This window comes from Python bivittatus, unplaced genomic scaffold, assembly GCF_059951505.1.
Source record: "Python bivittatus isolate LINGU-HERP-01145 unplaced genomic scaffold, Pbiv_v1 ctg000350_np1212, whole genome shotgun sequence".
Lineage (NCBI taxonomy): Eukaryota > Metazoa > Chordata > Lepidosauria > Squamata > Pythonidae > Python > Python bivittatus.
Genome location: NW_028277074.1, coordinates 24,378,428 through 24,405,654, shown reverse-complemented (window position 1 = coordinate 24,405,654; position 27,227 = coordinate 24,378,428). Strand labels below are relative to the sequence as shown.

General features: G+C 35.7%; 1 protein-coding gene across 2 annotated transcripts in view; it reads right to left on the bottom strand.

Moving 5' to 3' along the window:
• EFHC2 (EF-hand domain containing 2) overlaps nucleotides 1-26,784 on the bottom strand; it is a 61,843-nt gene extending 35,059 nt beyond the window's left edge. Inside the window, exons 1-5 of one of the 2 annotated variants that reach the window (XM_088144735.1) lie at nucleotides 26,591-26,784; nucleotides 22,208-22,396; nucleotides 17,260-17,410; nucleotides 6,628-6,851; nucleotides 315-566 (exon numbers count right to left, since the gene is read on the bottom strand). In XM_088144735.1, coding sequence (XP_088000861.1) covers nucleotides 315-566; nucleotides 6,628-6,851; nucleotides 17,260-17,410; nucleotides 22,208-22,396; nucleotides 26,591-26,632 — 858 coding nt within the window. In that variant the 5' untranslated portion in view covers nucleotides 26,633-26,784. The remainder of the gene's footprint in view (nucleotides 1-314; nucleotides 567-6,627; nucleotides 6,852-17,259; nucleotides 17,411-22,207; nucleotides 22,397-26,590) is intronic. The other variant, XM_088144736.1, reaches the window with a different exon arrangement.
• Between the last annotated feature and the right edge of the window lie 443 nt (nucleotides 26,785-27,227).

Genomic DNA, 27,227 nt, shown 5'->3' with positions numbered 1-27,227 from the left:
TACAATTAAATACATAAAGTTAAATAAAAGGAAGGGCTTAACCCATGCTGGTTGTAACTAGGGCTGTCTCACCTTTTACTCCTCATTTTCTGACACTAACTTTGAAAGACCTTGCTGCGGGGCTAGAAACTGGAAAACAGAATGCATCCACAGCACTTGCGGTCAATTGGATAGCTCTGGCAAGCCAACAACCAATTTGAATGGCAGAGTATTGAACAAGATGCACATTTGATCTGATCTGAAATAAATGTTCAAATGCATTCCAACCATGCCAAATATCATTTTATAATCATATTTTTCACATATATATTTACCTTTGGTAGTTTCTGTCTGTTGAGGAATAGAGGTACAGCATCCCGACCAGAATTTATAGGTATCACTTCTTTTATTTCAATTGTATCATCAGCCAAAAAATAATGTAGTGCCACTTCTCGAACGTCCCCAAACATTGTTTCAGTGTCATCCCAAATACCATAAAAACGTAAAACATGTCCCTCATGTTCCAGAAACTGGCGAAGTGTATCAAAGCGCTCATAGGGACGCAATGGTGTCATACTATCTATCAACTGCAGATCAGAAAAGAATAGTTCTTAAATTACCATTGTTATGATACATACAAATCTGAATGCGTCAGCAATTTTAAAAAATATCCCACAGAAGTAAGAGTCTTCATAGCTAGAACCATAAATCTTTTCTAGTACACCTTGTTCCCAGTTTTTCATTTTTTTTTTTTTTTTAGTATACTGGAACACATTTCAATTTAGTAATAGCAAATGAAATATATGCTTCATCTAATAAACATCTGAGTACCACTCCAATTTTCAGTAGTGATCCCAGGTATCAAAGTTTCAAAATTTCCTTTTCTTTTTACAAAGAATTTTTAGATCTAAAAACTGGAAATCAGGATTATCTTCCAGTATCTCAGTAACCAATCATATTTTGAGCTTGATGTATGCAAAAATGTGTCCCAGGCAGGAAGAGTCAGTTATATTTTCTTCATTTTGCAATCTTTTTTTTTTCTTCATTTTCTGAATTGGCATTATAAAGTCCCTTATCCAAATGGTTGTTGGTTCTTGTTCTCAAAATGAACCTGTTAGTATTATTTAAATACTGGTAGCTTGCTACATTATGCCTATAAAATAAGATAAATTGGTTCTCAAAATATATATTAGTATTATTTCAATATTAGTAACTTGCTACACTATGCTTATAAAGAAGGTCCAAAGACAATGTAAATAATTTGTATTGAAAACCACACGAGGTAAAGAATGGGGGTAAGGAGACTATACAAAAGGGAGTTTGTGGAAATAGGAACAAATTTTGAATGGAAGAAAATGGTCTGAAGAAATGGCAGAGAAGAGGAAAAGATAGTACAGATAAACGTTTGAAAAGATTCCAAACTGTTCATAAGACAGTGATAGAAAGCCAATACAAATACTCTAGAAACACTGTAAATGATATTACCTTCAACAGTTTGAAACCTGAATTTGATTTAAAAATCAAATTAATGAAATGTGAGTGAAGGAAGCAAGCAATAAGCACCTAAAGCAAAGAGGACTAACATCCCCGTTTCTTCAGAACACTGACTTCAGATATTATGACATCACAGAAGCAGGGGGAGGGGACTGGAATCAAGGAAAAAAGGAATAAAGGCAATAAAGAAGATAGAAAGGCTTGAGCAAAAAGTGGCAGAAAATGTTATTAGCCTATTATCATATAAGCCCCAACCAATGACTGAGTAACCATGGTATTCCAAACTTTGAAATAATAGTAAAAGGATCATGGAATATAAGGCTTGGAAGGGACCTTGAAGATCATCTAGTCCAAGCCCCTTCCCAATGTAGGAATCCATTACTACAGCAGTGTAGATTTACATACCACCCTAAGCTGCATTTTGTATAACTATAGTTTATTACTTCACTATTGGGTGGGTTCACATAAGACATAACACATTATTTAAAGCCATGCTTAACTTAGTACATTAATCCAAAACTAACTAAATTACATCATGGCTTAGCACGTTGTGTGAATCAGATCCAGATTAATGCAACTATTGTGAGGGAAGCAAAAGTTTCATTTTATTAGGAAGTAAGATAGACTTGGACAAGTTAACAGTAGAAGCTATGTGCTCTAGAAGGGCTACTGAAAAAATGCTTTGGACAACTCAGTATCTCTCAGATTAATTTATTTAACAGGACTGTTATGAAAATAAAGTGATACAATGCTATGTAAACAAAAAACTGTCTGTGCTCTTTTAATCATGTAAGCATGATTAAAAAATTAGGGAACTGATATGACAGCAGCATGAAAAAAACTATCATGGCATTTGGGGGCAAGAAAGAGGGAGAAAATGCCACCAGCTATGGGAGTTAATGTGGATTACATAGGAGCTCACCTTAAATCTACTCACCTTAAATCATAATACATATAGTATCATTTTAATATTCTATTACATTATATCATTATTATACATTTCACAAAACATAAGAGATGAAATGAATAAATGGGCAAAAAAGACTAGTTCTAAAAGATTGTGAGGGGAAAATGGTAATACAAGCAATTGTCCTTTCAGTAATAGATGTCACTTTTACCAATGAAATACACTCTTACAGGATTTAGATCTTACACTGTACTATTATAACAACTCTAATGATTCTCTAAATCTTCCATGGATTAACAATCATTCTTCTGGAAAACAGATAAATTAGATTTGTCAGATTTAGGTGACTTAATATATATATATATTCCCAGTCAATTATTTTACATGCCAGCTAAAATATTAACTATGGTAAAAATTAGCAATGATAACATAAAAATATATACTGTAGGTTACATGCAGGTCAACTAAGAACAATTCCATCTCAGATTTGCTCTCCACCACTCCCAGTCACTTGAATGGAGAGATTAAGCAACAATCCTACAACGATGTACTTTGGAGTAAACACCACTAAACTCAGCAATACTTTTGAGTAGACACAATAGTACAGGATTGCTCTGTAAAAAGAGCTGAGGGAACACAAAATGTTTGTGCACAAGGGCTAGTTAATCTAAATGGCCAACCATGGTAATTGCCATTTCCCTGTTTCTTAAAATGACATCTAAGAACTTACTTTTTCTTTTGCATATATTAATTGTGTTATAAGTTCTCCAGATTTTGTGTGTGTGTGTGTGTGTGTGTGTACACAGAATTGGAAGGATTCAGAAAAAAGGAGGATGGGCAGCTGCCACTGTTGAACTTTTTGTAGTATCATGTATTGTCAGAGCAGCCAGTTGATCAGAGAAGCCTAAAGAGTGCAGGTGATAAAGGGAAAATATTACTCATCATAGCCTTCCAAATCAGCTCCTACTGATCCTGTCCCAGACCAAAAAAGAAATGATAAAGAAACAGAACTATGTTTCAGTGCTCTAACAGATGCTTCTGTTAAAGTATAATTGGGAATAATCCACAATTCTTGACTTAATGAATCTTAGATTAAATCCACTGTCCCTATCCTTAATAATGGATTACAGAAATCAATCCACAATCTCTTGGCACTTACAATGACGACTGCAGAGCTCTATGTACTCAGCCACCACTGCTTATATGACTTCCTTCTTATCTACAATTCTGCAACATAAAGAAGTCTACTCTTTTCCATCAGTTTTTATTTCATTCTCTTGTCTTTTGTTCTTTTGCAAATTAATTGTTATGTAACATAGGAAAGGACAAATGATAACACAAACTGGTACTAAATTAATCTGACAGTTACCATGGTGCAGTTATGTTTAAACTAGGAGAATCCTAATTAAATCTATTCTGTAAAAGGTTGTAGTCCTATTGCATTCATCCAAACATGTATTACAAGAACAACCATAAACATTTTGCACATTCATTCTAATAATGCAAAGTATAGCTAGGGTTTTGACAGATGGCATTGAAAATATAGAAGGTAGGTTAGGATAGGACAACAAATGTCTATTCAGTTGATTTATTTTATGAAACCTCTCCTTGGAGTATCTATTATTTTATGTTTATTATGATGTTCCAGGCTTTAAAACCAAGCAGCTTTGAATATATTACAATACCTTTCAGAACAATAAAATAACTGCCAAAACATTTAAAGGGATCAGCAAGGTTAGAATTTAAATGAAATTGTCTCAAAGGGGATATATACAAAAACACAGCATTTGGGCAAATTCATATAATGGGGATTCTGCTGAACTGTGTTATATTTTATAGAGTAATTATAAACATTCAGCAGAATATCTTACATATGTGAATTCTTCTTACAATTTTTATATCAACTTCCCTATTTTCCTTTCTCTGTGATACAGGTACTATGTACCCATTGCCTTTTTTCCTTCTTGGGGGTAGGTACACTCTTTTTCAACATTCCATTACTTAACCTTCCCACTTTAGAATAAGAATCTCTGACAATATTCTCAGGAATCAACAGCTACTCAGCTTTATGCAATAGGAGTTACTAGAGAGAAACTCAAGCCCTTCTGCTCTTGCTTCTGCAATCCATCCCCAGTGCCTATTTTTCTTTTGCTTCCCTGTGGCCTTTATATAAACTGGTCCACATTCTCCCCCATAACAGATCCAGCCACCAGCCACCATCTCTCTGCCTACTTTCTCTTTTTGATCTCTACTTTCTCAGTCATTTCTCCTCCTCAGTAGTATCTCTCCTCCCTTCTTTGAAACCCAAACCATGTCCATTCAACATTTCCCAATATCTTTCTGCTATTTTTCTGAATCGTTCCTCTTTCAATTTGTGTTTTCTTCCTGAAAGTCACCTTATCAGAGCTGTAAAGTTCCAGAAGACCACTAGATGGCGGCAAGGAGTAGCTTTTGTACAAAACAATTTACAGTCAAATTATAAACAACAGTAACATGCTAAAACAATATAAAACATATGCACTCAAAAATATAGCAAAGGGAAAAAATACAAAATTAAGTCTCTTAACGTTCAAACAGGGAAGATCTAGGTAGAAAGGTGGGTCTTCACTAGATGCTTAAATTAACAGTAGATACCTCCTATATATCAGGAGGAGAACATTCCAAAGAGCATATGTTTCCACCAAGTCTATCCATGTAGGACTTCTGTCTCCATGCAATTATTCTGACAATATCATGCAGTTCTGTCTTGTGAATCCAAATCTTTCAGGGTTACTAGAGCTGGGCAACAAAAATCTAGACAACCACTAATGGCAGCAAAGTGACACAGAGTATTCTAACCTAGAGACTACCCAGATTTTTGCAGCCCAGATCTGATAGCACTAAAATCTCTAGAATTCATGTCCCATGATTTTAATTTTAGTTCTTATCTAAAACGTGTCTGTCATTAGGCTATTTTCATAAACAATGAAAAAGTAGATATTAGACAAAAGAAAATCTCAGGAAGGTGATGATGAATGAAAATTCACATCCCATATAAAGCATATATCTGGAATTAACTATTTTTTTCTTCTCAACAATAGTTACAGGACCATAGCAAGGTTGTGTACCCATCAATGGCGATGTGATGGACTGGAATGGTGGGAGGGGAGTAAAGAATGTGGTCTCATCTCCAGAGGAGCGAGGAAGAGATAAGCGGAGGAGACTGGCACCTCCCTAAGAAATTCCATCGCCTGGGAACTGGTTTCATTCTGGGAAGATTCTTATTAAGGGGTCATAGCTAATAAACCTTGCTGGATTGATTCTGCATGGTCTCCTGGAGTTCCTTGGGCTAGGCCCGACAGGCGTGCACATATCACAAACGCTCTCCCAGGGATATGAAATATAAAGTGGGAAGAGTAACTGCATTTTAGAACAGGGTCAGCAGCCATTGTGGGGAGATGGGCGGGGACAAGTCTATTAAATAAATAAAATAAATAAACCTCTTGTCCCTGTTCAAGGTGCATGGCTGGCTGGAGATAGTTGAGAATTTTCAAAGAAAATGTGACCAGAAAGATTTAATAAATGCTTTTTATCATAGCAATAAAATAATTACTGCTATAATTGAAGGACAGCTTCCTATTATGTTAAAGAAGTTAAGAAAAATTTAATAGAATGTACATATTTATAGTACATTATATGTTTCTTTTAAGCAGATTCCATTGTATACAATCGTTCTTGCTCCCAAGAAAATATATATAGGATTTCAGCATTAAAAAATATAGTGAAGGGACTTCCTTGTCTGCTTTTGAACACTAACTTCTTTGGTCTACTATTAAATGTTATATTTGCAAATGAGAGAAGATTTTACATGCTATCTAAAATATCCTGAATATTGTTTGAAACTGTGCACAAAGCATGAAGATATTACCAATTTAATCTTACCTACTCATTGATACATTAAAAACACCAAATTTTATAATGCCATTTATAGTGATGACAAACAGAATGTTAGGCTATTCTTCTGGTCATGTTCTGAGAAAATAAAGTATCTAATTAGGGATATATGCAAAGCAATACAAGAAATATAAGAAATATGGATTATTAATGTAAACCTTTTCTTAAGAGGGATTCTTGAAAATGTTTCTCTCCCAACATAAAATATTGTATAGTAGAAGGATTTTTTCCCCTTCTTTGTGTTACAGTATATACAAGTTGTGTTTATTTTTACCCTGCAAACAACAGTTTTGTCAACTGTTGTTTCAGCTAACCTTCTGGCGTCCTTTCATATAGGGATCATCTGGACGATTCAATGAAGGATTTACTTTGACTCCCATCTTTCTTAAGAAATTTTTGGTGAACTGATCACAATCTATAATCTTATATCTTCGGCCATAAAATATGACCTCAGTGTCAAGGTTGAAACAGTCTACAGTATAAAACTGATCTTCATTAGGAGTTGGGAGCGGAATCCGATGGCGCCTAAGAAGTGTTCCTATATTGGAGGAAAACACAATTAATACAACTTATTCCAAATTGGAACTTTACAGTAACATTACTCACATGAAATCTCAAAATAATTACATGGTAGCAGAAATTTCATCTCAAATCTGAAATATTACATTGAATTAAAACATCAAAACATCAATTATTTAAGCTCTTTTTGGACTATGTCACTTGAAACTTAGAAATGTCTGAGCATTTCTCTGCATAAAAAATAATCATCTGTAAAATCAGCATGTCAGACAGAAAGGTTTTGCTCTTTGATATATTATTTCTATATGCATTCAAAATTCTGAACGCAGCCTACAGAATTTCCTATCTCTAGTTCAGGTAGCTATCAGAGTTAAGATGTGACTTTTCAGACAATGATTTTAGCATTCCTTATTTGAGATAGTCTGAACATTCCTGATGTACTGTGTTGCTCTAATACATTTTTAGTTCAGTTTCTAATTGAATTGTCTGATTTTAACTATGTTTTTCAACTGCAATCTGAGCCTCCTTGAATTCCTTTTTCAGAATGGAAAGATGTACTATAATTCTTATCTGCCTAAATAACAGCAAGTCCTTTCCCCATCCTCTAAATTGTCCAAAGTATCATTTGGAGAATTGGCACTGTGTTTAGTAGCAGAGAGATTGGGGGGAGATATTCATATTAAAATAAACATCAAAAAATATATTACTACTTATAACTATCTTTAAAGTACAAACTTATGAAACTTAGATAAAGTAGCTACCAAAAATTTGAAATTTCTTAAAGGAAATTTCTTAAAGGAAAGGGCTCAAAACTACTGGAAAAGATCCAAAATATAATAAAATAATTAGTGGAAGCATAATGAAAAAAAAATGATACCCTGGGAATGTATATAACAACCATGTACTGTAGCTCTCTCCCTCCCACTGCCCAGTTGTACTTATGAAGGGGGTTCATATACTTTAGCCCATGTGCTACATACGCTATAAAAATATTATTCAGGATCCTGAGCAAGAAAATATTACTAATCATTCAACAATGAATTTTTATCTGGCCCTCGTGCAAAAGCAGTTATGAACATCCACTTCCACATACATAATTTGTGTCATTTGTGCGATGTGCGTGAAACATCTTTTCTACCTTTTCGTACCTTCTTCTAAACATTTAGAGAAGCAGAGCTTCCAATCTCCTTTGAGCTGACAATGGAATGTAATTGGAAGAAAACAAGCAAGCATCACAGACATATAAATGTGTATGAGACTGTGTATGAGACGTGTGTGCATATGTGCAAGCTCTCAGCAGTTGTCCAGAGCCAGAAGTTCAGCACAGCATTACCCTATTTCTACTGAGATAATATTTATAAGCCAAAACTTACTTCTTACCCTCCTTTCTTCACCTTTGTATGTCATCCTAAAACTCATGGCATATAGCCAATTCATATCCTCTTTTAACTCCATAAAATGCAATTACAGAAGATGTATGCATAAAAATCATATTATTATGGTTAATGAATAATGCCTATATTTTCATAGGAAAATAGTTGTCATAAAACTGAGTCCAAGTATAAAATAGGAATATATATTGTTCTTCAATATTTCAGGAGTTGATTTAATTTCTAGTGTAATAAGAGCATAGAAATGAACACTCAGAAAAATTACTGGTTGAAAAACTATGACAGCAATATTTAAAGGAGGTATCAATGTCAAACTATATTTATTTGGGAACCAGATCAAAGGTGAGAAATGAATTGAAGTATAGTTTGTAAACTTTATCAGTAATGATCCATGCTCAGGTCTTGAAGGAGGAGATACATTCATACTGGCCTTCAGTGCAAAAGGTTTCCATAGCTCATTGTCTCTTTTAGTTACACTGCAAACATTTATAGCAGGCAGAATCATGATGAGATCAAAATCTGTTGCCAAACTAATAAAACTAGTAAATTATATTCATAATGACCAGTTCTATATGAGATAGCATATATGAATATGATATCATGCAACCTCTGAAATTTAAACTTTTCCTGAAATCTGTACAAAGCACAAATCAAATATTTTAAAATCATTAAAAATCTAAAATGTTTTATAAGAACTTTCTGGAACAAGTCTGTGATTGAACACAAATCAAGCAAAAGAACAAAATGTTTGCTCTGCAAAGTAAGAATTATTTATCCTATTCTAAACTAATTAAATTGTCTACATTAAAATATAGTATCTTTCTGCTATGAGAGAGAACAATATATATATCAGATTATGATTTACCTATTTCAACTAACCATTTTGAAGGGTCATAGATTTTATACTATCTATCTCTTTGTTTTAAGCTTTTTAGCCTACACTTCAGACAAAAATAGTTCCCAGATCAGCTTGCCAATATCAGGCTATTTTGCTGCTGAAAACATAAATTTTGCAATGATCTGGAGGTGGAATTTTAGTTATAATTCCACACTTTATTTAATACACTATTTTCCCTATAGCATGTGGCAAATAGTGGGGAAACCTGTTACTGGAAAAAAACAAGTAAAATGATACTTCGGAGTATTTTTTAAAAAAAATATCATTCTAATATATTTTTTAAATTGTTACATAATCTGGAATGTTATGACAATGTGATACTACATATTACTTACAAGTAAAGAAATCAGGTGTTTTATCAAAAATCTATGGTTTTGGGCCATAGTTTTCTTACCATGTCAATTTAAAACTCTTATAGTGCATGGGATGTCTTCCTGATCCTTAGATGGATTTCTTTCTGATTTGCAGCTAGTGCCACTAATGTGGCCATCTGCCTCTTAATAGGTAATTTTAACTGTTATTCTGTTCTTGTGCATGTTTATTTAAAAGCAAATCTCACTCCATGCAGTGGGGTTTACTTAAATACATATAGAACTACAATACAGATTTCTGTTTTTCTGCAATCATAGCAAATTCTGAAGTTAGAAGACCATCTACAAAATTGTTCTAGGAAACTATTCGTAGCTGAACAATTTCCCCTTAAAATGCATTCAAATGCAGTTTTTCCAACAACTAAAATACCTCTGCCTTACTTTCCTTCAGCACCCCTCTCCGTGTGTGTGTGTGTGTGTGTGTGTGTGTGTGTTTGTACCTTCAAATCAGTGTTGACTCCTAGCAACTACATGGACAAGTCCATGCAGTTTTCTTGGCAACATTTTTCAGAAGTAGTTTGTCACTGTCTTCTTCCTAGGGCTGAGAGACAGTGACTGGCCCAAAGTTACCAGCTGATTCTGTACCTAAGGGAGTACTAGAATTCATGGTCTCCCAGTTTCTAGCATATTGCCTTTAACTATTACACCAAACTGGCTTTTAGCATCCCTTTAGCAAAATTATAAAAATTAATGGAGATGAGGGAAGACAACAGAAAACAAGGGGTGAATATGCAAGCAGAAATGCTGGGACATCCTCAACCAGATGACCAATAGACTCCTCCTCCTGATTCTTCATTAGTGTTTTGTCTACTGGACAAGCTGGTGTTACAACTGTGTTAAAACTCAGAAATATTACTATAAATCTTACATAAAACATTAAAAAGCAAAGAGACAAACAAAAACAGATTTCTTCAATATAACTGAATGAAAAAAGGATTTCAATTCTGGAGAAGAAACATCTGCTATATTTCACTTTTTGTACATACATATAAATCTGTTACTATTAGGTTTAGTTTAAAGCAAAGATTTTTTATTGATAATGTGTCATCAATTTTAAACTGTTGACTCTCAAAGACAAAGGAAGCTTAAACTCTGTCTTTTCAATTACAGATTCAAAACACAAACAATTCATATGAAATATTTCTACAGTTCATACATGGATCTAATCACAGGACCATCACAAAATTATATTAGGAAACTGTATATATTGCAACAAATAAATGCTAAGAAAAAGAGTTTGACAGCACAAGATGACAAAACCATAATATACATTTTGCCTTCTGCTGAAAAAGTAGATAAGCATTTCAATGAACTGTCACATTATTTGCAACATGTAATTACAATTAATTAACGAAGTTGAAAACATTTCAATTCTGAGATATTTCAACCTCAAAATGCCCCACTGAGTTTAAAACAGTTATGTTGAATTTAAAATGGGCTTTTCTTATCATTCTAAAAGTGATCCAAGCTCAAAATGGCTCTGGTTTGACCTCAAAATACTTCTGGAATGGTTAAAACAGTCTACTTTGAGCTTGAAACTTTTAACACAAGTAATATACCACCTACAAAATAAAAGAGAAAAATTATACTTTTTGAATCAGTTATTCTGAAAATTCTCTCTGCCACCAAGAAGCATATCCCAGAAACAGCTACTGATCAAATAAAAAACACAATAAATATTTTTCAACAATGTCCAGAAAGGAGAAGAGAACATTTGATAGTAACCTTGTCCTGTTCTTTAGGAACAATTTCTCATCCATTTAATAGTCCTCCCCCATTACACTGATATGGCCCCCAAAATAAGTTCTTCCTGAGCTTCTATTCAGAATTAGATTGCTGCATGAAAACCCGTATGATTAACAGAACACATATTCCTTCCCATATCAGCAAGGGTGGTGTTTAGGAGAAAATAGATTTGTTATCAACTAGTTAACCAGACAACCAGCATCTGATAGTATTATTAAAGAGTTACCCAAACAAGGAAAAACGGCTCAATGTTTTTCCACTGCCTGTCTAATTTAGTTACATAAATGTTTGAAGTCTGAGAACAGTGATCCTCAAAGCAGCAATTAATTCCATGATTCATAGAGAACTTTTGTAGTTTGAATAAAATGACAAGAGGAATTAAATATATGCAAGCATACTTGATCCTGCAACATAGATGGCAGATTTAGACTTGGTCATTTTTTTAGATAGAATATTACCACATTATTACCATTTGCAGCCAAGCTAAGATGTATCATTGTAAAAATACACTTATTGTTCTTTGCATTTATCACTAGGATAATTACATTATTTCCATGCTTTTTTTTCCCTTGTAGCGCATTCATATTTTTCTCTACACACATAATAAAGCATGGCCTCTAAGCCTCCTATATGTGCAGTATTTATATTTACTTCTGTATATGCTATCTGCCTATAATATTGCCACTAAGTTAAATTTGTTGATTTATGTCAAAAATTGAAACCATCCTTTAGTCATGTTATTCCAGCATTCTGCACATAAAGTAAAACCGAAATAAAACATAATATAATAAGAAAGTAATAGAAATAAATATAAAACCTATTCAGTCAGTAAAACAGAAATAAACAAAAAATAAAATGTTATAATTAATACATGTTCCCCTTCATGGATCACTGCCTTGTCGTGGCGAAGGGGCTTGCGTAACTCAGTGAAGCCATGAGCTATACCGTGCAGGGCCACCCAAGACGGACAGGTCATGACAGAGTTCTGACAAAATGTGGCCCACTGGAGAAGGAAATGGCAACCCACTCCAGTATCCTTGCCAAGAAAACCCCATGGACAATGTTAAAAGGCTAAAAGATATGACGCCGGAAGATGAGCCCCTCAGGTCGGAAGGTGTCCAATATGCTACTGGGGAAGAGCGGAGGGCAATTCCAAGTAGCTCCAGAAAGAGTGAAGCGGCTGGGCCAAAGCCGAAAGGACGTTCAGCTGTGGATGTATCTGGAAGCGAAAAGAAGGTCCGATGCTGTAAAGAACAATATTGTATAGGTACCTGGAATGTAAGATCTATGAACCAAGGCAAGCTGGATGTGGTCAAACATGAGATGACAAGATTGAACGTCGACATCTTGGGAATCAGCGAACTGAAATAGACGGGAATGGGTGAATTTAATTCGGGTGACCATTATATCTACTACTGTGGGCAAGAAACCCTTAGAAGAAATGGAGTTGCACTCATAGTGAATAAGAGAGTGGGAAAGGCAGTAATGGGGTACAACCTCAAAAACGACAGAATGATCTCAGTGCGTATCCAAGGCAAACCATTCAATATCACAGTCATCCAAGTCTATGCCCCAACCACTGATGCTGAAGAAGCTGAAGTTGACCGCTTCTATGAAGACCTACAACACCTTCTAGAACTAGCACCAAAAAGATGTCCTTTTCCTCATAGGGGATTGGAATGCTAAAGTAGGAAGTCAAGGAGTAATCGGAATAACAGGCAAGTTTGGCCTTGGAGTACAAAATGAAGCAGGGCAAAGGCTAATAGAGTTCTGTCAAGAGAACAAGCTAGTCATAGCAAACACTCTTTTCCAACAACACAAGAGACGACTCTACACATGGACATCACCAGATGGTCAATACCGAAACCAGATTGATTATATACTTTGCAGCCAAAGATGGAGAAGCTCTATACAGACAGCAAAAACAAGACCAGGAGCTGACTGTGGCTCAGATCATGAGCTTCTTACTGCAAAATTTAGGCTTAAATTGAAGAATGTAGGGAAAACCACTAGACCACTCAGGTATGACTTAGATCATATTCCTTGTGAGTACACAGTGAAGGTGATGAATAGATTTAGAGGATTAGATTTGGTAGACAGAGTGCCTGAAGAACTATGGACGGAGGTCCGTAACATTGTACAGGAGGCAGCAACTAAAACCATCCCAAAGAAAAAGAAATGCAAGAAAGCAAAATGGCTGTCTGATGAGGCTTTACAAATAGCTGTGGAAAGAAGGAATGCAAAAAGCAAGGGTGAAAGGGAAAGATATAAGCAACTGAATGCAGATTTCCAGAGAATAGCCAGGAGAGATAAGAAGGCCTTCTTAAATGAACAATGCAAAGAAATTGAGGAAAACAATAGAATGGGGAAGACTAGAGATCTCTACAAGAAAATTGGAGATATGAAAGGAACGTTTAGTGCAAAGATGGGCATGATAAAGGACAAAAAGGCAGGGACCTAACAGAAGTAGAAGAGATTAAGAAGAGGTGGCAAGAATACACAGAAGAACTATACAAGAAAGATCTTAATGTCCCTGATGTCCACACTGGTGTGATCACTGACCTTGAGCCAGACATCCTAGAGAGTGAAGTCAAGTGGGCCTTAGGAAGCATTGCTAACAACAAAGCTAGTGGAGATGACAGTATTCCAGCTGAGTTATTTAAAATACTAAAAGATGATGGTGTTAAAGTGCTGCACTCAATATGCCAGCAAGTTTGGAAAACGCAACAGTGGCCACGGGATTGGAAAAGGTCAGTTTACGTTCCAATTCCAAAGAAGGGCAACACCAAAGAATGCTCAAACTATCGCACAATTGCACTCATTTCACATGCTAGCAAGGTTATGCTCAAAATCCTACAAGCTAGGCTTCAGCAATACATGAACCAAGAACTACCGGATGTACAAGCTGGGTTTCGAAGAGGCAGAGGAACTAGAGATCAAATCGCCAACATTCGCTGGATCATGGAGAAAGCACGAGAGTTCCAGAAAAATATCTACTTCTGCTTCATTGACTATGCAAAAGCCTTTGATTGTGTGGATCACAACAAACTGTGGCAAATTCTTAAAGAGATGGGAATTCCAGACCACCTTACCTGTCTCCTGAGAAATCTGTATGCGGGCCAAGAAGCAACAGTTAGAACCGGTCATGGAACAACCGATTGGTTCAAAATAGGGAAAGGTGTACGACAAGGCTGTATACTGTCACCCTGCTTATTTAACCTATATGCAGAGTACATCATGAGAAATGCCAGGCTGGAAGAATCACAAGCCAGAATTAAGATTGCAGGGAGAATCATCAACAACCTCAGATATGCGGACGATACCACCCTAATGGCAGAAAGTGAAGAAGAACTAAAGAGCCTCTTGATGAGGGTGAAAGAGGAGAGTGCAAAAGCTGGCTTGAAACTCAACATAAAAAAACTAAGATCATGGCATCTGGACCCATCAATTCCTGGCAAATAGAAGGGGTAGAAATGGAAGCAGTAACAGACTTCATTTATTTGGGCTCCAAGATCACCGCAGACGGAGACTGCAGCCATGAAATTAAAAGACGCTTGCTCCTTGGGAGGAAAGCTATGGCAAGCCTAGATAGCATATTAAAAAGCAGAGACGTCACCTTGCCGACAAAGATCCGCATAGTCAAAGCTATGGTTTTTCCAGTAGTAATGTATGGCTGTGAGAGCTGGACCATAAAAAGGCCGAGCGCCGAAGAATTGATGCCTTTGAACTGTGGTGCTGGAGAAGACTCTTGAGAGTCTCCTGGACTGCTAGGAGGTCAAACCAGTCAATCTTAAAGGAAATCAACCCTGATTGCTCATTGGAAGGATCGATAATGAAGCTCAAGCTCAGATATTTTGGTCACCTAATGCGAAGAGAGATCTCTTTGGAGAAGACCCTGATGCTGGGAAAGATTGAAGGCAAAAGGAGAAGAGGACGGCAGAGGATGAGATGGTTAGATAGCATCACTGAAGCAATGAGCATGAAACTGAGCAAACTCAGGGAGGCAGTGAAGGACAGGAAGGCCTGGCGCAATATGGTTCATGGGGTCACGAAGAGTCGGACACGACTTAACGACTAAACAACAACAACAATACATGTTAAATTTAACATGTAATATGTTTAAAATTAGCACTTTTATCCTGGGAAAATCATCCTTTTAAAATAAATTATTGTAAATACTCATCCATTCTTCCTTCCCTATTTTCCATGGAGTTAAATTTTGTACCTGAAAAGAAATGGGCTGGTGCTGGTAGGCAAAAACAAGCAAAGAGAAGGTTTTGCCCTGAACCCTACTTCAATAAAGATATGACTGATTATTGCACAATACCTGACATCAGTCTAACTGAAGAGATGTTGTATAAATATTCAGCAAACAGACCAAAACTTTGAGTTCCATAAATACTTTATGTAAACAATGTCTGGAAAAAAATATTCATGGACCTAATGCATGTATTGCACCACCCAAATGTATTTTTGCATAATAGTTCCAGTAATTAGTTCATTACATATGCTTTTCTTCCAGCAATTCTGAGCTTCCTCAATTCCAGATTATGAAAAAACTGTGGAAATTATAACCTAAACTCATAAACCAATAAATTGCAAAAAGCAGATGTAAATGTGTAACATTAAATTCATCATGACAACATACTGCTGGATATTTTGCAGAGAAGCTCAAATCAGTGAAACTGTTTACCATGCAAATCCACTGAGAAGAATTAATTGCTAAATAAATTATATTCCATGAATGTATACAGAGATGCTGATGACAGTGATGATGATGATGATGATAATGTATATGCTGCCTGACTCCCAGCAACTCTGGATGGTTTACAAATTGTTAAAACATTTAAAAGTAAGGAAACAACAAGAAAACAAAAAATAAAGAGTAAAGGTGGCAAATATGACAAAACTGGAGGGGAACAAAGAAAAAAACAACTCCCACAATCTAGAGGGGGTTTCAATCACCCTTGCCAAAGGCTGGCCAACAAGTCAGTCTTCAGGCCCCTTTGAAACACCAGTAGGGTGAGGGCTGTTCAAATCTCAAGGGGAACCTTCCAGAGGGCATATTCTAAAGCACCTGAGAACATCAAATGCCTTAAGACAATCAGTGATTCATGGAAGCTGGCAGAAATGACTGAGGCCTTATGTACCCGATTGCTTTTTATCCAGCTGGCCTCCAGGAACTCCCAGCAGGTCACGCCTTTCTCTCTAAAACTGGCTGACCTAAGGAAAGTTGGCCAGCCTGTCTTAACTGTGCTCTGGACTATCTAGTACACCAGAAAGTAAATTCTCAAGAGGAACACAACATTTCAGTGCCAAAGAATGTTAGCTGGGATTCAGTTAACAGGGGATCATATTATACGTATAAAATCTATGCTCACATGTCATGTTTCTTCTTACCACTGTGCTAATATATTTAGACTCTGGAAAAGTTATAAAGAAGTGAATATACTGTACCTTTAAAGTTTGTATCATTCATCTCAAGTCCAAACTGTTATCTGATTCATATAGTTTTTGATATGGTAGTTCAGCTCTGGAATTTGGCCCTGATCCAGTTTACATACATTTTTGTTAATCCTGATTTAGTTCTTTGAACTAGTTTACCTTGAATGCTTATATGATTTTACTTTTTGCTTTAAAAACATTTTTTATAAAAGTAGGGAAAGGTTTAAAATGATCATGTTCTATTTTTCCTATAGTTGGTAAGAAACTATAATAAAAACTACATGTACATAGGAACACAAAAACAGTTTTACAGTTTCCCAGATTGGGTATCAAATAGGGTGAGAACTTTAAGAATTGCTCTGTGTGCAATTCCATTTAGTTTAGCTGATGTTAAACCAGTTGCTAAACAATGGATGGCTGTGGCCTACACCATTAAATTTTATACTGTGGCTGAACCTCAACATAATATTTAACTGGTTCTTGACTATCAAAAAATTTATTAGGCAAGCAAAAGAAACAACTTATAACTCTCAAAACAGAAGAAAGAACATTTATAATAACACAGATATAAAATACCTTGTGGAATTCCACTATTCTTCATCTGGGGTTCAACCACCTGAATTGTGTCATCTTCAAGATAGAAATATATTTTACAATGTCTTATTCTGTATAGCTCTTGATTTTTGTCAGGAACTTCTTCATCAAAATACGCATCAAAAGACAATACCTATATAAAAAGCACAGATTGACCACCCCCAAAATCAGTTCAACTCTGTTGTAAGCAAGAATTTAAATGAACCAAAAAAAAAGCTATATATATATACATGTGTACAAAGCAATATATATATACATGTGATGGAAAAGTTGGATTCCAACAAAGAACTATACCATTTTGTATTTAATTATGGAAATATTTTAAATTAGTTTTACTGATCTTTTATGTGATCATAACCCTTGAAGTGATTAGATTATACAATAAATTACTTATCCAGGTTCTTACATTCAGATTTACACAAATAACATAGGAATGTCACTCATGAACATGGTTGAACAAACCAAAGTTATGTTCTTATAGTTTTATAGTCTGTAAGTTCTGCATGTTAATAATATATATGTTTTAGTTTGAAAAAAAGTAGTGTTGGTCCAGTTTATGAACAACAGTTCCAAAATAATATCACATTAGTATTATTAGAACATAATGCTAAACTGATAACTGTACAAGTGTATAGTGTAAATGTAATGGATTACTATAGGATACATGTGAGTGTTCCTTTTTTTAATACTAATTTTATTAAAAATTACAATTACAAAAATAAAAACTAATACAAACTAAAAAAAGAAAACAATAAAAAGAAAAATAGTGCAGAAAAGAAAAAAAGAAAAAGAAAAATAGAAAAGAAAGAAAAATAATATAGTAAAGAGAAAGAAAAGAAATATATAAAGAAATGACTTCCCCATTCATCACGTATAAACAATTTTAGTAACTTATCACCTTCTCTTAAAATACAACAAATTATCTCTTCTTCCCATATCCCATCTCTTATCTATAAACAAATTCTTATAGCCTCATCGTTTCAGTCTTGATCAGCATAAGTTCATTAAAGGTTACCAGAGACAACAACATATCTATTTTAACCTTGACCAAATAAACCAACTTTATATTCCTTCCTTTTACTTTTAACAATCTTGATCTTCAGTCCTTCAAATAATGTCCTAGAACTTGATTTTTCATTTTTTCTTTGTCCCTTCTCACAAAATTCTTCAAAGCCTTAACAAGCCTGTTTTGTAAATCCAGTATAGGAAAATATCCAGGTCACTCTCTTGGTTTGTTATTTGTAAATCCCTTTTAATTATTAAGACATCAACCGGTTTCTTTTTTATGTCCAATGTAGCATCTTTTTCCATCTCATTCTTGTAGCCTGTCATTTTAAATCCACTTTCAGATCAGTCTCAGTCTTGTCAGGTGAAACTTGTTCCTCTTTCATAACATCTTTTAAACATAGTATACATAGAGGCAGACACTCTTAGAATTAACTTCTGGGCCCATTGTTCAACAATATCCTTCAATATGTCCAATGTTAAAATATTTTCCTTCATTCTGTATTAATAAGCCAATTTTAAGTGTTCTACTTTAATTATACATTTTAGTTCCTTCTGGTTCCCTCTAGTGTCCAACCTTCAAAGTCTCATCCTATTATTATTTTTTTAATGAGAATTCAAAACAAAAGCATTTTCCCATGGGAAAGATTCTTATTTATTTATTTATTTATTTATTTTTCACATTTGTCATAATCAATTCCAAAATCTTATTTCAACTCCATCTGGACCCAAACTTCCAAAATCAAAGTTCTAATCACCTTTTTGCTGTTTATTCTAAAAGTTTTTTTTTTAAAAAAAAATCCTTAAACTTGTATTTAAAACTTCTTTCACTAAGGATTGAATGAAACTCACCCAGTGCTGTACAATGTCGATCCAAAGGTTCCTAATAGGTGAAAAGCAGTTAACAAGCAATTTCCAAAAGGAGGCAAACCCAGTGTCCTTAAAATGGTTTGAGCAAGATGGCTATTCCCTCATCTCCCAGAGCTCTAAACCCACCAGAGACTGCTATCTTGTGGTCTCCTCACAAGGAGCAACTGTATGGAGCACCTGTGGGCAATCTCAGCTCCTCTCTTTGTCCAGAGAGGAGTTACGAAGAGCCTATCTATTTGCTGGCTCTTCATTCCACCCCAGTCATCGGCTGTCTTCATTTCACCATTTCTTCCCCAGAAGTCCTTACATGTGAGTGTTCCTAATGAAGCTAAGAAGTACTATCTTGCTTAATTCTACCCAGTGACTCTGTGGTTGAACTGAGTGTAATAACATTCCAATTATTATCATTTTTAATTTGTCAAGAAAGGCTACAGGATTGGCCATTTTCACCATCTCAGCCAATGCCTACTCTATCATCTTGGTTGAGCATTGGGATACAGCAGATAGCTCAACAATCTTAGAAAGGCAATCAGTATTATATCTTCCTATTCATGGAAAGAAAGAAAGGCAGGCAGGCAGGCAAAATCAACAGAAAATGCCAGAGGTCAACATCTTTTTTAATTGTTAGACATGACTATAGAAATAATAAACTTTATTAAAAAAAAAAAGGAACTCTGTTGAATGTCATGCTATCTGATTCCCCTGATACTGCAAAAATGTTGCTCTGAACATTTTCTGGCTTTGTAATGTGCATCGGAAAATCTATTAATTAAAATTGCCTTAATATGATAGCATTTATTTTTGTAATGTGTGCAGTCAGGATGGCACACTGCAGGAAGGAAGAAATCCTTTAGCATGTCTTACTGAAAGAGTGCCAAAACATGTTCTGCTACCAAGATAGAGGGACAGCAGCTGTGTAGGCAAGAAAAAGATTATGAAAGGTAAAATCTCGCCTGAACTTACCCTTAATGAATAGATTTAATCTCCTAATTAGACAGGCTGTACATAGTTAATTAAACACTGATTGTGCAGCTAGCATTACCAATATCAAATGGAAACAATCATAAGCCTCATCAAGAAAAATGTTCATATTAGCAAGGAGATACTTTCTGGTAATTCAAATCTCTGAACTTTTGAAATGCTCTTATTTCTTGTAAGCATATAGCTTTGGAAACAATTTAACACCATCTGCTGGTGTTTGGCATATATGTGCTGATGTTTATCCTCTCTCTTTCAATAAAATTAATAGAAGTTCTATATCAAGGGGAAAAAAGATGGTGGGAGACAGAGAGAATGGAGATTAGCCAGATCCTGGGGGGCACTCTGGAAACTGCATTATGTTTGGCTTGCTTGGACAATATAATTTAATGAACATGTTTTACAAGGAACATTTTCAAGCATGAATTTTCCCATATGTGACTTAACTATTTAACATCCTAATCCACAGTCCAGTTAAGTAACTATATTTGGATTTATATTAATTCTGCCCCACAGGTTTCTTCAGACTGAGAAATGATTTAACTTGAAAGCACTTTGGCTGAACTAGTTTGTAGATCATGCTGCAAGCATTACATTCTTGTGGCAAGCATTACACAAACAGAAAACTAAGATCATCATTGTATGTATTACTAGAATGCACTAAATGCAACCCTTTCTCTAGTCATCTTAATTCTTGTATTTGCATATTTCTTGAAAATATAAAATTAGGAACAAAAGGAATAGTATGTAACCACTTCATATGATACAACTCTTAAATGCTGGATTATAAATGTCTATATAAGAAAATAAGAAGACCTACAGGATCTGCCTAAAGGCTTATCTTGTCCAGCATTCTGTGTAACACATGGCCAACCAAACACGTTTTGGAAACAAGCACGGATAGGAGGGTGATAGCCCTTTTCCACTGTTATCTAGTAGTTTGTAATTAGAGTGTGTGATTGTAGCAAGATCTGAAAAGCAAGACAGTAAACTAGATTAAGCTGTGTTTAGCAATCCTGGATTAGAGGGCTTGCTAATCACAGGAAACGTAACAGTCTGTTTCCAACCATCCAAACTAGGGTTTGAAGGTACAGAAATATTATTTGTGATAGAACCATAATTTATGTAACCCCACAATAATTTTGCAGGTTAGATCAATATTACCTTAATTTTATAGATGACAAACCAGAGGTTGAGGGACAGTGGATTTCTAAGATACTAATTTCATACATGGTACTGTGCGAGTTGAACTAGGATTTTCTAAATTCATAGTTTAAATTATTTTAGGTTAGAACTTTATAGTCAAAACCCCAGGCTAATATTTATTGCACAGGATGGGGTGACCCTGGAGAAACAACTAATATTTATAAAATTCATAAAATCTATGAAATAGCAAATGTATGCCAAGCGTATTTGCACAACCAGTGTATCTAGGATAACAGATTTGTTAATGAATTCAGGAGAATAAATCAGTAGCAGAGATGAAGCGAGTAAAAAGAAAGAATATCTGGTCAATTGGGCTGGGTTTCTTAATTCACCTCTTTCATCTGAATAAATTTGTGTAACAAACTGCAATGCTGGATTGTACAGCAACCTTTAATTATACAAATAACATGTGAACACCCACCCATCCACCCACACACACTAGAATTTACTTATACATTATACTTATAAGCTCTAGAAGATTTGGCTTGTGAATTCTGTTATGAAAATCTTAGACAACAGTCCCCACAGTCCATCTCTGCATGTCCCCCAACTTCCAAAATGTTTTTTGTGTGCACAGTCTAATGGCATAGAATTTGTCTAGCAGCCTGGCCAGATTTCAATAACACAATAGCAAAGATTTCCACCAATTTTGGATTATTCTCTTCCTCATTAGAAGCTCCTCTACTTCATCCTATCTGATGCACAATGGCCAATCTCTGGCTCTCCCAAAAACTTTTTATGGAGTGCAATAAACTTTCCTCCTTAATGTTTTGAGTTGACTTATTTTAGGATCCAATTCATTACTGAAAACAACAAACAAAAAACACAGCAGCAAATCAGTAGGTGAATAAACAAATCAGTTACAATGTACCTGTTTATCAAATGCTACCCATGAAGGTGCATCACTTCCAATACCTCTAGGAAATACACTATACTTTGGTTTTAGTTTTTGTCCAAGCAAAGGTTCACCTCCTATTCCAGGTTTGTTTTCTCCCACCAACATAGAAACCTTATTGCAGTAACTCCAGTGTTGAGACTTATGGAACTTTTCTTTTCCTAGCTGCAGTCAAAATGAAATAAATATATTTAGAAAACAAAGAAAGTAAGACAACTTTTTAAAAATATACAAAACAATTTTAAGAATAAAAACCTGACATGTTCAAATCCATAAAACATTATTAATAATGGCAAAATAATGATAAAATCAATTTTAATTTAAACTTTTTATACCAAACATTTGGTCAAGTTGTTATTTAGATATATTTCCCTACGTAAGGTAAGCAACAAGGTTTGGTCCAAGGGCTACACTCAGTCTTTGGTAAGTTGAGGGCCACACCAAAATGAGGCTAGAGTCAAATCAAATTGCTAATGATTTCCACCAGCAAATTAAAGTCGTTCTAGAAGCTGTCCCAAAGCCTCAGAAAGAAAGGGTTGCACACAGCTCACTGGTTATTAAATACCTGCCCTGCACTGAATAACATCTGCTCTGAAATACAGTAACACCTCAAATTACCGGGGGAGTGGGGATTCCATTAAATCTGAAGTTGAATTACAACATTTATGTCAATTTACATAATTACATATTTGATATATATGGCATCATTTGCAGTAAAACCTCAATTTAATGAACAACCTTCATTTTAACAACCGTTAATCTGTTAAATGTGGGCAATATCAAAGTAAAAATATGTTTGGTGGATTCTAAAGTCCACTGAATTAAGATTCACTAAACTAAAGCTTTACTGTAGTTTCATTAATCTCATCTGCTAAATAATTCCACTAATTTCTTGATGAGGCAATGAAATGGCATAATATGTCTTTTCCCAAAACCATCTGAATTGAACACAGTATTTTTAACCTAACATGTATTTAATTATTTTTAGACTGCTTTTCATTTCAAGAAAGATATCTCAAAATGTATAAAAAGTGAAGTTAAAAACAGTTAAACTTTAAATAACATAATTTTAACAAATAAAAGGTAAAAAGTGTTGGATATTTAAACCGTTCTGAAAGCATGCTTGCTTTATTTATTCATTTATTTAAAACATATCTATCCTGCCTTTCCTCCACAAAGTTTTAGAAAGCTCACAAGAGAAAAACAACAATAGCAGGAGAATAACTCAACAGCAATAAAAATATTTAAAAAGCAATTTCATTTAAATAAAAATCAGGAGTAATATTTTAAATGAAACCCTAAGCGGGAAGGTCTTCACCAACTTCAGAAAAGTTAGTAAGGAAATTAGATTTTTTTCTTTTCAGAACAGAGTTCCAGATCTTACAGCACACTCAATGCTCCAGCAGAAAGGCCATGCATCTGTAGGACTGAAGCAGCAAGAAGGTCCTGGAACCGAGGACTCGGAAGGAACCTGCATAGTAACCAGTTCTATTATCAGTGCTGAAGTGTTGTATATTTTCAGCCACATTTAAAGGTGGGACAAGACTGCATGATGCAGAGTCCATTCACCACTGGCAAAGCAGAGGTGTATGAATTATGAATGCAAAGAGGGGATTTGTAGCAGAGCTGATTACTAGCTACGACTTCTATCAAAGAGTCCTCAGACTCTGATTAAACTAGTGACAATGACAAGTCATGTTACATGTTAAGAATGCTCTTTCCTTTTTTCAGAAAAGTGCTCACATGAGATCCTGGTTTAGATTAGCACCAGAATATTTTTGGTAATAGCAGATGGATGGGAGGGGATGTATTGATTTTCAGAAGAAAATCAACATTGTGGTTCCAATTTAGATCAAAGCCTTCCTATAGCTGCTTTTTCTAGACAAACTGTTGAGACCAGCATTTAATATATTGTAGTACAGTATGATCATAGTTTTCACTCCTTAAAAGAACTTATTTGTCAAGTGCTCCTATAATGCATTTTATATATTAGGTCTTTACAAAACTGCAAAAAGGAGAAATAGTACAGCTATCTTCACCCACAACAGTAACTGTAAAAATGTCCTCCTATCCACTGGATACTGTCTGTAAGACATTTTCAGACAAGGGCTTTGTGTGCTTTAGAATCAGCTCTGCACTTGTGCAGCTGCACAATGTTTCCTGACTTTAAGAACAGAGTCATTTATTTTCTGCCTCCAATACAGTTTATCTGAAACTGAAATAAAGCTAGTTTTTTTTCTTTCCAAAGCTGCAGCTCTGGGGTAGTTTGTTCTCCCACTGCTGGAAACTCCCACCTCATCCTGCCTCCTGGCTCCTGGCCTCAATACAACTTTTCCAGATGCCTGCATGTCTACAGGTATCACTTAGCATGTGTCTCCCTTATTCAAGCCACTGCAATAGCATACAACCAGGCTTAAAGCTACTGAAGAAAGAGCCTGACTGCGAAATGCTGATATGCTGCCATTTCACCATCACAGCTTGGAAGAGATTTTTAAATCCAGGAGAAGCAATGACGTTGCAGTCAGCTTTCTCCCTTTTTTGGTGGGTGGGGGAGAAACAAACAAATAAATGCACTAAGCATAAACTGAAAATGATGGAGTTAGGGTAACCATTTCTTTTATTTTCTTTTAATATGGAGAAAGGACCTGGACTTTTTTCTTTTTCTTTTTTTAGCACAGAAGCTCAGAGGGTAGTGATCTGTAATTTCTTGCACTCTTGCATTGGTCAGCTAGAAGTGTTCATTGGCTCAAGGTGAAACTGCATGTCCACAGCATTTCAAGTTCAGAAGAAGAAAAGATGATGGAGTTTGGGTCACCATCAAAGTGCTCTAAACCTTTGGGTGGTAGAAGGAAGTGGTAGCTGTTTCAACGTGTAAATGGCCTCTTGGAAAATATTTCACAAAAGTCAATAGCAGTAATGAACTTCAACAGTACATATACTACCCTTAGGACTACATCATCCTCCCTCAAATTCTATCTACACACCAAACAACAATGGAAAGGTGATGGCTGGCTTGACCAGGCAAAGGGGAAAGAAAAGCCTGGGGTGCGTACTCTGCTTTTCCTTCCTACTCTGCCTGATCAAGTCAGCTGCTGCCATGTCCAACCAAAGGGGCTAAATGCCTGAAGGATGGTTACAGAGCATATGAACACCTTTTGTCCAAAGAAAAAAATGAAGGTAAATATCTGCTTGGATAATAATTCATCACCAAGGTCCCGGTAGAAACACATGTAAACATCTATTAGTTCATTATAATGTATATGCTAAATAAACAAAGTCTTATAAAAACCAAGAAAACTGTCTTTTAAAATCTGGAGCCACAACAAAAAGAAAAAACTAACAAAAGATACTCAAAATTGACATAATCTTAAATTAAAAGCTAAGAACAAAATAGAATGGTGATATAAATCTATCCTTTATTGAATAAGACTTACTGAGTGGATTAATGTCATAGAAATAGAAATAATTATCTTAGTAGTGTGCCTTCATTTCACAAGAGCTAATGCCAAAATTTATCATGTAACAAAACACACACCTGACTTTGCAGATGTAAAGTGGTACTTCTGTTGATAACAATGCAAATATATTTGGACATGCTCCATGAAAACATACACATGCATTTTAATGATGGCATACATTACAGACAAATACGCAATAATGACTTAAGAAACTATTAAACTATGTTTAATTGTACCATGCACCTTAATGTTTTACACAGACTGAAAGAGTGGACAGCTACACTTTTGGTAAATTCAAATATTAATAAGGGTAAGATTACTGAAGTATGTGGGGTTTTTTAATATAAAATATGTTTACATATGTGTAGATGAGTAGCAGGGCAAGGAATGAAATTTACTGAAGATCTACTGCCAGTCAGCTGTAAGATCAGTATAGGTCATCTCCTTGTATCAGAAAGTTACTGAAGAAAGGCAGGCTACACATTATTCTGCCAATTTCAACAGTGAAAGAAGGGTAGAAATTAAAAAAAACTGATTCATCCACTTTCTCCCTCCCCTAGGTGCACACAGCTCCTGTTATCTCACCACATTTCTAGAAAGGATTCCCAGAAATCAGGTTTAGCCTCCTCTTTACCCAGATGGCGCAGGTCCAGGAAGCAAGACGGGATTGTACCATGTTGGAGAATCCTATAAATAGTCTGAGACCTGATCAAAGGGAGACTCTGAGTTTAGCTTCTGGAGGGAAGAGATTCTTTATTTTGGTGGACGGCAGTTGTGGGGCATTCAGAATCAGTTTCCAGAACGAAGTTTACACACGTGGACAGGCATCCCCACAAAACATTCTGTAACCTAAACTTAGGGAGCCCCTGGTTGCCGTTGGACCTCAATCAACATTACTTACATTCCTGTTAAAAGAGTTCCCGGGCAGGAGCGGTAGCGCCATAGTTGTGCCCGTCCTGCTTGCCGCGCCCCCCGCCGCCTCAGGGCTGGTGTTGCTGCCCGAACCCGGCCGGTCGCCCTCCGCGCTACCAAGGCCGAAGGAAGCGCAGCCGCGCTGTTTGGAGTCCAGTTGCCTGGAGACCCCCGTTTGACGTCACATAGGGTGGCGGGGAATGGTGCGTTCGCTTCGCCCCAGCTCTACGTTGCCCCCTGCAGGCCCAAGACTCTCTGCCGCAAAACCTGCGGGGGAGGGGGACGGGGGCTGCTGGATCGCGCTTTGTAGTTGCGGTGCCCGAAGTTCCATCTACTGCCTTGGAATGATCTTTCCTCCTTTCCCTTGTACATACCCGAAGGGATTATTGCCACCTCAGCTCACAAATTAGTTAAATGGACGTTTTTATTGAAATAGGCCAGTTCTGGATGGACATAGCAACACATATCACTTTTATTACATTACAGTTACAGTTACTTTATATTGTGTCTCATCCTTATTACATTATATTATGAGGTATAAGTAATACAGCTGACTTCAGAAATTCTGAACCTCCCTATTTTTACTTAGGAGGCATCTTCCCTGTTGGGAAAGTCTTATCTCCCCC